The 12,520-nt window shown below is 45.9% G+C and overlaps 1 protein-coding gene across 1 annotated transcript in view; it reads right to left on the bottom strand.

Moving 5' to 3' along the window:
• The window catches only part of CKAP2L (cytoskeleton associated protein 2 like), a 35,226-nt gene that overhangs the window by 7,835 nt on the left and 14,871 nt on the right, over window positions 1-12,520 (bottom strand). The window contains exons 4-5 of the mRNA XM_030551761.1: window positions 11,043-12,349; window positions 1,674-1,878 (exon numbers count right to left, since the gene is read on the bottom strand). Coding sequence (XP_030407621.1) covers window positions 1,674-1,878; window positions 11,043-12,349 — 1,512 coding nt within the window. The remainder of the gene's footprint in view (window positions 1-1,673; window positions 1,879-11,042; window positions 12,350-12,520) is intronic.

Raw genomic sequence — 12,520 nt, 5'->3', positions numbered from 1 at the left:
CCCCCAGGAAACCTTCCTGCCTCTTAAAGTTTGAGAGAGAGGCTTTTCAAAGGTTTACTGGACTACAGAGAAAAGGGCAGAGAATCTCCAAGTTATCCTTCACCTGAGGAGGCAAAGAAAACAAGCACCTTGGACTCTGTAGGGATTCTGAATAAGAGCTAGTCAACCACTGCTGGAAAAGAAAGATTGTTCAAAGTAGTTCTCACCTAAGACTGTAACTTGTAAAATTAGGTCTTACGTCATTAGAAAGCATATTTTTACATTTGTTTGTAATCCTTTCTATCTTTATTTCTTATACCTGCTATCACTTAATGCTATGTCCTTTTGTTAAATAAACTTGTTTTACTTTTACTATAAACCAGTACAGTGCTGTGATTGAAATGTCTGTCAAATCCCAGTTAAATTAATGAGTTGTAGTGTATTGTCTCTTTAAAAGGAGCAACAAACTTAACCTCTGCAAGTGCTTCAGGAGAGGGCTGGACACTGCAGGGTGACAGCTTTGGGGAAAATAGGGACTGGATGAATGTTGATCACTGGACAGTGGAAGACAGGATGTGACCTGCACGATTATGTGTGGGCTGTTGGTGTCAGAGCTGTGAGCCACAGCAGCATAACATTTAAGGCACCTAGGGTTGTGGGGCAGGCAATGACACAATCCCTTCCTGGTCTGGGTTGAACCCCAAAGTGTCACAGATGTATTACAGGGGTGTTGCAATGATACATTTAGTTTTTGAGCTGATATTGTGGAATGGGGACTATATAAATACCTATACAGATCATGTAAAGTCATTGGCATTTCCAGCAATGAAATTCAGCAGCAGTGAGGTTCTTCAAGAATGTACAACTTTAGACACAAGTTAAGGTATGATGCTGGACTTGGAAGTTTCTGGGGCCAAATGCACTGCGAGCAGCAAGAAAAAATTTGTGACAAGATATTTTAAATCATGGGTAACACTCGTATCAATTATTTTGTCATCTATTAATGATGTAAAATTCCCATTTTAGCACAGATTTCAGTGCTGCTCTGCTGCGTAACTTAAATCTACACAGTATCCCAATTATCTCTCTTACTGCAGTGGGCTATGGAATCCTTCAAGGAAAGCTGAGCAACAGATTTTCATTCAATCTTAAGTATGACATTAATATTTCATTGGTAGGAAAGAAACTAGCTCAGTATGGACATTAATACTGCCTCCAAGATCATGGATACTGCAATTTTGCCTTAGATCTGTCCTGGCATTTTGCTCCAACCCAGATGGCTACACCTAATTTAGGCGTCAAAGAGCAAATTGCAATGGTCTTCATCTTGACTACAGAGGCACTGCAGAATGGGGCTGCTTGATAAAAACTATAAGAATGGCCAGACTGATGGTCCATCTAGCCCAGTATCCTGTCTTTCGACAGTGGTCAATGCCAGTTGCTTAACAGGGAATGAAAAGAACAGGGCAACTATTAAGTGATCCATTCTGTTATCCAATGGCAGCATCTGGCAGGCCAGATCCAAGCAGTAAGGCCACTGAGCCCAAAGAATGCTGCGTGCTGGGGCAGGCAGTCTTCACAAACCATGCCCCTGTATTACAAGTTAGGGTTGCCTCAAGCTACCTCTGCCTAACAGTCTCCCAAAACACATTAAGAGGAGCAGGTTGTTAAAGCCACTCCTGCTCGGTCCTCACCTTCTCAGCAAGTTCCAGACACTCTGCCAACATGCCATTGATCTTGTCTGTCACGCAGAGCTGCTTTCTCTTCTCCTCCTCCTCCTCCATGCCATTCCAGAAGGACAGGTTCACCATCTCCTTGGTTGGCTTTTTAGCAGGCAGTGTCATGGGTGGACGTTTATACGATTTCCCTTTGGATGCCAACCACTGCTCCAGTTGCTTCCTATTAAAGGGCAAAGAGATCATAGGCCATCAACATCAGATTACCAGTTCTCATCGATCCCCTGGGCTACAGCTCTGATTTTTGTTTGTCATACGTCGAGTCCACTGTGTTGTTCATAAAGAGCTAATAGAAATGACAAACATTCCAAGATCTATTGAAGGCTAGGAAAGAACTCTCTTTTTTAAAATTAAAGAGTCAGTTGCACCTCTTCTTCCCTACTCAATGATATGGTGAGGTCACTGGCGTTTCCAGTCAGACCGTAGCTACAGTGCTTGACTGATATATCATACCTTTAGTCCCAGATTTGGACCTTAGTGTCCAAAATATGGGGGTTAGCATGAAAACCTCCAAGCTTAGTTACCAGCTTGGACCTGGTACTTGCTGCCACCACCCAAAAAATTAGAGTGTTTTGGGGCACTCTGGTCCCCCTGAAAAACCTTCCCAGGGGACCCCAAGACCCAAATCCCTTGAGTCTCACAACAAAGGGAAATAATCCTTTTTCCCTTCCCCCCTCCAGGTGCTCCTGGAGAGATACACAGACACAAGCTCTGTGAATCCAAACAGAGTGACTCCCCCTCTCCGTTCCCAGTCCTGGAAACAAAAGCACTTTCCTCTTCACCCAGAGGGAATGCAAAATCAGGCTAGCAAATCCAACACACACAGATCTCCCCCTGATTTCTTCCTCTCACCAATTCCCTGGTGAGTACAGACTCAATTTCCCTGAAATTTCCCAGTAAAGAAAACTTTAACAGGTTTTAAAAAGAAAGCTTTATATAAAAAAGAAAGAAAAATACATGCAAATGGTCTCTCTGTATTAAGGTGACAAATACAGGGTTAATTGCTTAAAAGAAATATGAATAAACAGCCTTATTCAAAAAGAATACAAATCAAAGCACTCCAGCACTTATATTCATGCAAATACCAAAGAAAAGAAACGATATAACTTACTATCTGATCTCTTTGTCCTTACACTTAGAAACAGAAGATTAGAAAGCAGAAACTACTTCTCCAAAGCTCAGAGACAGCAGGCAGGCAGACAAAGACCCCAGACACAAAATTCCCTCCACCCAAAGTTGAAAAAATCCGGTTTACTGATTGGTCCTCTGGTCAGGTGCTTCAAGTGAAAGAGACATTAACCCTTAGCTATCTGTTTATGACACGCCCCCCAAATTGCAGACAGTGGGGAAGCTCACTGGTGGCGATTTCCTTCTAGAACTTTAAAATAAACAGATTACTACAACACATGCACCTTTACATATACTACTAAGTATATAACTAACAGACTTCTACATTTTAAGAACACTTTTTAACTACTGAAATCTGGGAAACTCTCACGGGAGAGTGCATCAGCAACTTTGTTAGAAGCTCCTGTGATGTGTTGAATTTCAAAATCAAAATCTTGGAGAGCTAAACGCCAACGAAGAAGTTTCTTGTTGTTCCCCTTGGCAGTATGAAGCCACTTTAGTGCAGCACGGTCAGTTTGTAGTTGGAACCGCCGTCCCCAAACATATGGGTGTAGCTTTTCCAGGGCGTACACAATGGCATAGCATTCCTTTTCACTGACTGACCAGTGACTTTCCCTCTCAGACAGTTTCTTGCTGAGAAACACGACAGGATGGAAGTTGTGATCTGTTGCTTCCTGCATGAGCACTGCTCCTATACCACGCTCAGATGCATCTGTGGTTACTAGGAACGGCTTGTCAAAGTCCGGGGCCCCGAGTACAGGGTCAGACATGAGCATTGCCTTAAGTTGGGTAAAGGCCTTTTGACACTCATCAGTCCACTTAACTGCATTTGGCTGGGTCTTTTTGGTCAGGTCGGTCAGTGGGGCAGCGATTTGGCTGTAGTGTGGTACAAATCGCCTGTAGTATCCGGCCAAGCCTAAGAAGGATTGGACCTGCTTCTTGGACCGTGGGACAGGCCACTTTTGGATAGCATCCACCTTGGCCTGTAGGGGGTTTATGGTTCCTCGACCCACCTGGTGCCCCAGGTAAGTCACTCTGTTTTGGCCTATTTGACACTTTTTGGCCTTAACAGTTAGTCCGGCCTGCCTGATGCGCTCAAAGACCTTTTCCAGGTGTAGTAGGTGTTCGGGCCAGGAGTCTGAAAAAATGGCCACATCATCGAGGTAGGCAACTGCAAATTCTCCCAGTCCAGCTAGTAGACCATCTACCAGCCTCTGGAAGGTGGCGGGTGCATTTCGAAGGCCGAAAGGAAGGACATTGAATTCATACACCCCCGCATGGGTGACGAATGCTGACCTCTCCTTGGCAGGTTCATCTAGCGGTACTTGCCAGTACCCTTTGGTTAAGTCTATTGTAGAGATGAACTGGGCACGTCCCAACTTCTCCAATAGCTCATCGGTACATGGCATTGGATAGTTGTCCGGACGAGTTACCGCATTTAGCTTACGGTAGTCCACGCAAAAGCGTATTTCCCCATCTGGTTTGGGTACCAGAACCACTGGAGATGCCCATGCACTGGTAGATGGGCGGATTATACCCATCTGTAGCATGTTCTGGATCTCCTGCTCTATAGCAGCTTGGGCATGAGGAGACACCCGGTAGGGTGGGGTTCTGATTGGGTGAGCATTACCTGTGTCAATGGAGTGGTATGCCCGTTCAGTCCGTCCTGGGATGGCGGAGAACAATGGGGCGAAGCTAGTGCACAGCTCCTTGATTTGTCGCCGCTGCAGACGTTCCAGGGTGGTTGAGAGGTTCACCTCTTCCACACCACCGTCTTTTTTCCCGTCGTAGTAGACACCGTCAGGCCACTCAGCATCATCTCCCTGGACTGTAAACTGACAAACCTGTAAGTCTCTGGAATAGAAAGGCTTGAGAGAATTAACATGGTAAACTCTAGGTTTTAGTGAGGAATTGGGAAATGCTATGAGGTAATTCACAGTTCCCAGGCGCTCTTGGACCGTGAATGGCCCTTCCCATGATGCTTCCATCTTATGGGCCTGTTGCGCCTTCAAGACCATAACCTGGTCTCCTACCTTGAAGGAACGTTCTCTGGCATGTCTGTCATACCAGGCCTTTTGCTCTTCCTGAGCATTCTTTAGGTTCTCTCTAGCAAGGGCTAAAGAGTGTCGGAGGGTGCTTTGTAGGTTGCTTACAAAGTCCAGAATGTTAGTTCCTGGAGAAGGCGTAAACCCCTCCCATTGCTGCTTCACCAACTGTAATAGTCCCTTAACCTCGTGACCATACACAAGTTCAAATGGTGAAAACCCTAAACTGGGATGTGGTACAGCCCTGTAGGCAAACAGCAACTGCTGCAACACTAGGTCCCAATTATTGGAGAATTCGTTGATGAATTTTCGTATCATGGCCCCCAAAGTTCCATTGAACCTTTCCACCAGGCCATTGGTTTGATGGTGGTACGGGGTGGCAACCAAGTGATTCACCCCATGAGTTTCCCACAGTTTTTCCATGGTCCCCGCCAGGAAATTAGACCCTGAATCTGTAAGGATGTCGGAGGGCCAACCTACCCTGGCAAAGATGTCTGTTAGGGCCAGGCACACAGTGTTAGCCCTGGTGTTGCCTAGAGCTACTGCTTCCGGCCATCAGGTAGCAAAGTCCACTAAAGTCAGTACGTAATGCTTTCCTCTGGGTGTTTTTTTTGGGAAAGGACCCAGAATATCCACAGCTACTCGCTGAAATGGGACCTCAATTATGGGGAGTGGCTGGAGAGAGGCCTTGACCTGGTCTTGAGGCTTTCCCACTCTTTGGCATACCTCACAAGACCGAACATACTTGGCAACGTCCTTGCCCATCCCCTCCCAGTGGAAGGACTTCCCCAACCGGTCCTTGGTTCTGTTCACCCCAGCATGGCCACTGGGATGATCATGGGCTAAGCTTAAAAGCTTCCCCCGGTACTTAGTTGGAACCACCAACTGTTTTTGCGGCTGCCATTCTTCCCGGTGTCCACCAGAAAGAATTTCCTTGTATAAAAGTCCTTTGTCTATAATAAACCGGGATCGATTAGAAGAGCTGAGAGGCGGTGGTGTGCTCCGTGCCGCCGCCCAAGCTTTCTGAAGGCTGTCATCTGCTTCCTGCTCAGTCTGGAACTGTTCCCTTGAGGCTGGGGTCACCAGTTCTTCCTCAGACTGTGGACTTGGGCTTGGTCCCTCTGGAAGCAATGCAGGTGATGGGGTTGTTTCCGCTGCTGGTGAACCGCTCTCCGCTGGTGCACCTGAGGTTATTTCAGGCTCTGGCTGAGCCTTTTGGGTATGGCTGTCTGTTGCTTCTGCCAGTTTTGGCTCGCTGGCGCCTTCTGGCTTTGAGTTTGAAGATGTGGTTGCACTTGCTGGTGCTGGTTGCTGTTCCAGTTCCGGGCCTGGGACTGGAGGTGTTGTGGCTGTTTCAGTGGTTGGCATGGAATCCGGGTCCACTACCTCTGTCTGGGTCTCTGGTAACCCAGACGGGGCGTCTGTGGACGGTTCAGGAACAGGAATGGGTCTGGAAGCTTGCCTGGTTTGGCTACGGGTAACCATTCCCACTCGCTTGGCCCGCTTCACCTGGTTGGCCAAGTCTTCTCCCAGTAGCATGGGGATAGGATAATTGTCATAGACTGCAAAAGTCCACATTCCTGACCAGCCTTTGTACTGGACAGGCAGTTGAGCTGTAGGCAAGTCTACAGCTTGTGACATGAAGGGGTAAATTGTAACTTTGGCCTTTGGGTTGATGAATTTGGGGTCAACGAAGGATTGGTGGATAGCTGACACTTGTGCCCCCGTGTCTCTCCACGCAGTAACCTTCTTTCCGTCCACTCTCAAATTTTCCCTTCGCTCCAAGAGTATTTGAGAGGCATCTGGGCCTGGGGATCTTTGGTGTGATGGTGGTGTAATGAATTGCACTCGCATGGTGTTCTTTGGACAGTTGGCCTTGATATGTCCCAGTTCATTACACTTAAAGCATCTTTCATCTGATGGGTCACTGGGCCGAGGTGAGTTACTGGAGACTGGTGAGGTGGAAGAGTAGGGTGTCTGTGGCTTTACTTGGGTGGTATGTGGGGTCTTTGGCTGTCCTCGGTTTTAGGGTTTATGGTCGGTGTGCCCCCTGGGGTAATCGTTCCCCTTGACAGTAGCTTTCTTGCTTTCTGCCACTTCCATCCATTTGGCTCCAATCTCCCCCACCTCAGCGAGATCTTTGGGTTTTCCATCTTGTATGTACTGTGTGATGTCTTCAGGAACACCATCCAAGAACTGCTCCATTTGTATGAGGAGGTGCAGTTCTTCCAAGGTTTGAACGTTGTTTCCTGTTATCCAGGCCTCATAGTTTTTTGCAATGTAGTAGGCGTGTTTGGGAAATGACACCTCTGGTTTCCACTTTTGGGTTCTGAAGCGCCGACGGGCATGATCTGGGGTTATCCCCATCCTGTATCTGGCCTTGGTTTGGAAAAGTTTATAGTCATTCATTTGCTGCTTAGGCATTTCAGCTGCCACCCCTGCTAAAGGTCCACTGAGCTGTGATCTCAATTCTACCATGTACTGGTCTTCGGGGATGCTGTACCCAAGACAGGCTCTTCCAAAATTTTCCAAGGCGGCCTTGGTGTCATCACCTGCCTTGTAGGTGGGAAATTTCCTGTGCTGTGGAGCAATAATTGGCGCCGGGTTGTTAGGGTTGGCTGGCACATGCAGCCCAGCTTGCGCCAAGTCCAGTTCATGTTTTCTCTGTTTTTCCTTCTCTTCATTCTCTTTTTGTTGTTTTTCCATGTGTCGGCGGTGGGCCGCCTCTTCTTCTAGTTTTCTTCTGTGGGCCACCTCTTTGGCTGCCTGTTCTCTTTGGTAGGCTGTCTCTCTGATCTGGTCTTCTCTTTCTCTCAGTTCCATCTCTTTTTGTTTTATTTCCAGTTGTCGCCTGTGTTCAGCTTCTCTGAATTGTTCTTCGGCCTCAATTTTTGCCTTAGAAGTCATGGTTCCTGTTTTCTTGTGTTGGGGTGCCCTCCGGTGTTTATCTTCTGAACTGCAGGCTCTGTTGCCTCCTGGGGTCTGCCTAGCAACAATGCTTTTTTCCCTTTCTCTCTCTAGCTAATGTTCAATGAAAGGAAACCAGAAAAACCACTTTATTTGCATTTATATAGTGCTGGTACTTGCCTCCTAATGGGAGGGCTATTGTGTGACAAAAGACCCTTAACAGTCTGGTAATGGCTTCTTGCTTAACATGCAAGCCACAAACTGCCAGAGAGAGCAGAAAAAAAAAATCTCTTTTAAACCCAAACTGTTTCTCTCTGCTAAAAAGCCCTTAGCAGAGAAGAGAAAAAAATAATATTCCTACTGGCTTCTGGATTTTGTCTATCCCGTAACCGCTGCCACCATATCATACCTTTAGTCCCAGATTTGGACCTTAGCGTCCAAAATATGGGGGTTAGCATGAAAACCTCCAAGCTTAGTTACCAGCTTGGACCTGGTACCTTGCTGCCACCACCCAAAAAATTAGAGTGTTTTGGGGCACTCTGGTCCCCCTGAAAAACCTTCCCTGGGGACCCCAAGACCGAAATCCCTTGAGTCTCACAACAAAGGGAAATAATCCTTTTTCCCTTCCCCCCTCCAGGTGCTCCTGGAGAGATACACAGACACACAGACACAAGCTCTGTGAATCCAAACAGAGTGACTCCCCCTCTCCGTTCCCAGTCCTGGAAACAAAAGCACTTTCCTCTCCACCCAGAGGGAATGCAAAATCAGGCTAACAAATCCAACACACACAGATCTCCCCCGATTTCTTCCTCCCACCAATTCCCTGGTGAGTACAGACTCAATTTCCCTGAAATTTCCCAGTAAAGAAAACTTTTAACAGGTTTTAAAAAGAAAGCTTTATATAAAAAAGAAAGAAAAATACATACAAATGGTCTCTCTGTATTAAGGTGATAAATACAGGGTTAATTGCTTAAAAGAAATATGAATAAACAGCCTTATTCAAAAAGAATACAAATCAAAGCACTCCAGCCCTTATATTCATGCAAATACCAAAGAAAAGAAACCATATAACTTACTATCTGATCTCTTTGTCCTTACACTTAGAAACAGAAGATTTGAAAGCAGAAACTACTTCTCCAAAGCTCAGAGACAGCAGGCAGACAGACAAAGACCCCAGACACAAAATTCCCTCCACCCAAAGTTGAAAAAATCCGGTTTCCTGATTGGTCCTCTGGTCAGGTGCTTCAGGTGAAAGAGACATTAACCCTTAGCTATCTGTTTATGACAGTTGCACCTCTTCTTCCCTACTCAATGATATGGTGAGGTCACTGGCGTTTCCAGTCAGACCGTAGCTACGGTGCTTGACTGATTTATAAACAAGTTACTACATTTTGAATAGAGCATTCTGCTTATTCAGCATTAAACCAAAGCCACACGCTTCAACACTTGTCCTATAGTGTGGGAAATTTCAGAGAACCCGTCTTGGTGCATCTGAACTTACAATCCCCTTCTATTGAAAGTGCATCATTAGCACCATCTCATTGCACTCTCAGGCCCACTGCAAAGTGAAAATGACCCTGTTCTAGCAAGTTTCACTTTACTGTTTTTGCTGGGGGTAAGTAGAGGGGAGGGGTAAGATATGCACAGGAGAAAGGGAATTGCAGAAAGGGTAGGAAGAGCTCCAAGTTTAGCAGGGACCTACTTGCCAGGTTGATATGAAAGAAGCTGCCCAGTGAGTTCCAGAGACAACACTCTGATGGGAGGAGAAAGGAGCCCAGAGCCCCTTCTCCTTACCCTTGAATTTCAGGAGGACCCCCTCTCCATTCTTGAACAGGTACATTTTTGAAGCTCAGACTAGAAGATATGATGACCTGTCAGATTTAGGCCCTACTAATGGGCAGCTCTAAGCAAACCCATCCAGTTTAAAATTATCATATTCAGGACCAAATGTGTTAATTCATAAGATCTTTCAGGTACTTTCAAATACATTAGAAGCATTAGATTCTGTGCTTTCCAATGAGCCCAGACAGCAGCTTGAAATGAGCATGAGAGAGAGTAATTCAATATGTAGCAAAGTTGTAGGGTTTTTCTGGAGGCAAGGAGCAGTGATTTGAGTAAAAGAATGGGCCCACCACCCAAAATGATTGCTTTTTGAAGCAGCCTGTTTGCGTAGTCTACAGGACAGAGGGAAAAAGTAAGGTCCTTTACCTTTTAAATGTTCTGGTCAGAAACAGGCCAGAGCTTGATTGTAACCTGGATGGTGAGGCAGACTCATGCCTTAGAAATCTCATCTATTTCTCATCCATGTGTTTTTTCAGTCTCTGGACATTAATACCAGTCAGAATGGAGAACACCTCAATAGCCCCAAACACTAAAAAGGACAGACTATTACTAACAGAACTTCCAGGTCAATTTAAGAAGATATTCCCTCTCCTTTCAGGTTGACATAATCCTGAATATCTGGTAAACTATTTCTGAAGGAATAGAACACCTATTGAAATGTTACAGATATCTTGGTGCAGCTTAGCAGCATGTCTACTTGGCACTAGGTAATAAACATTTCACTTCCCCAGACCGGATCTGTCCATATCCCAGGCAATAGGATTTACCCTAGCCTGCTTTCAGCAGATCACATCAAACAATGAACTGAATACAATTCAAAGAGCTGCATTTCCTGCATATGTTTTAGATATTGCTTGTTGCCTGGGAAATACTGAGCCCTTATCTCCTATTCACAGCATTGTTTAGAAAGGTACTGACAGAATACTGCAGTTTAATACATATCCAAATTTTGGACGCAATCTGGCGGAAAGCATCCATCTGTGAGGTGGAAGAACACTGGGATCCTGGTGAACAAGTGAACCTTGAGCATCTCACTCTGCCTCAGGATGGCTGTATCTAATTTAGCAATAAGCAAGCTTTCCCTTGAAGAGATACTTCCTTCAAGGGTATCAGTAGCTGAATTAGACACAGCTACTGCACCAGTGAGGTAGGGGAGGAGGTAGATGCCCAGCCAGGGCATTTGACCCCCTCATGGAGAGGGAGGCAGCAGAAAGGTAAAGCAGAGCCCTTGCCACCATGAGGCAGGAGCTCATCTCCTGTGGGTTGACTCTGAAGAGGCATTACCTCCTGTCTCTCCATGAGGACAACTTGTCTTGGTGAAGGGGTGAGGAAACAGGTTAGCTGCCATGTTCAGGGTTACAGGCAGGAGGGAAAAGAGGAGAGAACCAGAAAGGAAGTTACTTACTTGCGATTCTCAGCAGCTGGGGTCTTGGAATCCTGATTACGCAGGACCTCTTTTACCCTTAACAGCTGTCGCTTGGGTGTTTCTCTCACATTCCTAAGCATGCCAACACTGGCTTGGTCTCTGGACATGCATGTGCTTGCAGTACAGTTTCTGGGGATAGTACTTTTGGATTTTGTATCGCAAGTCTGAGAAGCTTTCTTCAAGTCTTTAATGCGCTGCTTCCCTTTTGTTGCATTCATTTGCCAGTTGGTTGTGCCACTTGTTTTTGAATTGGGTCTCTCTGACATGCGTTTTGATTTTGCTTTTGGTTCCATCACAGAGGGCCTTTTGGAGACATGAGAATTTATGGGAGACCTTGTCAGTTTCAGGTCTTTTCCAGCTCTAGCCTGTTGTTTGGACCTTCTAACTTCCAGAGCACCAGGAGTTTTACATGTTCTTGAGTGCTTCACATATTGCTTTTGTGTGGGCTGTCTTGCAAGATCGAGCATTCCAACTGCCTGTAGTTTCACTGTGTTTTGCCTCACGACACTGGGATGTAGACACTGTTTTTCTGCACCTGATTTCTTGGATAGCCGAGTACTAGAAACAGCAAATATCTGGGAAGGAGGCACTGACCCCTGGGCTTTGCTGCTGGGTCTTTGAGGACACACGACTTTACAGCCAGGTGGAGATTTTGCTAGTTTATTCCAAATTAGTTCCTTACTGGTCTGACAGCCAGTAACTCTGTCTTTCAGACTCACATTGTTCCTTGGAGCTGTGCCCAAGGTATGCCTGTGAACCAAATCTCTTTTGCTCTCTGGCTTGTTTAAACCAGTCCTAGATTGTACTTTGATGTCCAGTCCAGACTCTGTCCTGTTCTCAGAAGATTCTAGAACGGTTTTACTAGGAAGATTTACTTTATCACAGTCTGCCATTTCTTGCAAATTCTCAGTTACTGAGTGGTGCTCCCCACACTGGGGATCATTTCCAGTCTGGGTCAACATTACAGCCCTTTGATCGGTGACTGAGCCTGGATTTTCAGATTTCACAGTCTCTTGTATTTGATTTAACTGATGACAGGTAGATGATGATGCCATTCTGTTCAGATGCACGCAATGGCTTTTGTTTGGTAGAAGGTTGGCAGGTGGCCCTGTACTCTTTCCCAGAAGGTTGGGAGGTATACTCTTTGGCCTCTGGGACCCAGGGGCATTTGAGGACCTGTGCTGAAGAGCACGACGTGCACTTTTTGTGTTTTTGACAGGAGGTGCATGATCCTTTGGTATGCATTTGGACACTTTTGAGAGAACATCCTTCTGGGGCTGGACAACCTGAGGAGAGAGAAGATAAACATCAGCCTTAAAAATAAGAGAAAAGAACAGAATCACCACCAGATTCTAAATTAGACAGGAGTTCATACTTCATATACATTTGAGAGACAGTTTTCTTGTTTGCAATCACTAGGGCCCTCTTTCCACACCCATTCTCAATCACAGAGGCCC

Source organism: Gopherus evgoodei, chromosome 2 (genome assembly GCF_007399415.2).
Source record: "Gopherus evgoodei ecotype Sinaloan lineage chromosome 2, rGopEvg1_v1.p, whole genome shotgun sequence".
Taxonomy (NCBI): Eukaryota; Metazoa; Chordata; order Testudines; family Testudinidae; genus Gopherus; species Gopherus evgoodei.
Note: the sequence above shows the minus strand (reverse complement) of the source record. Positions and strands in the feature narration are given on the sequence as shown.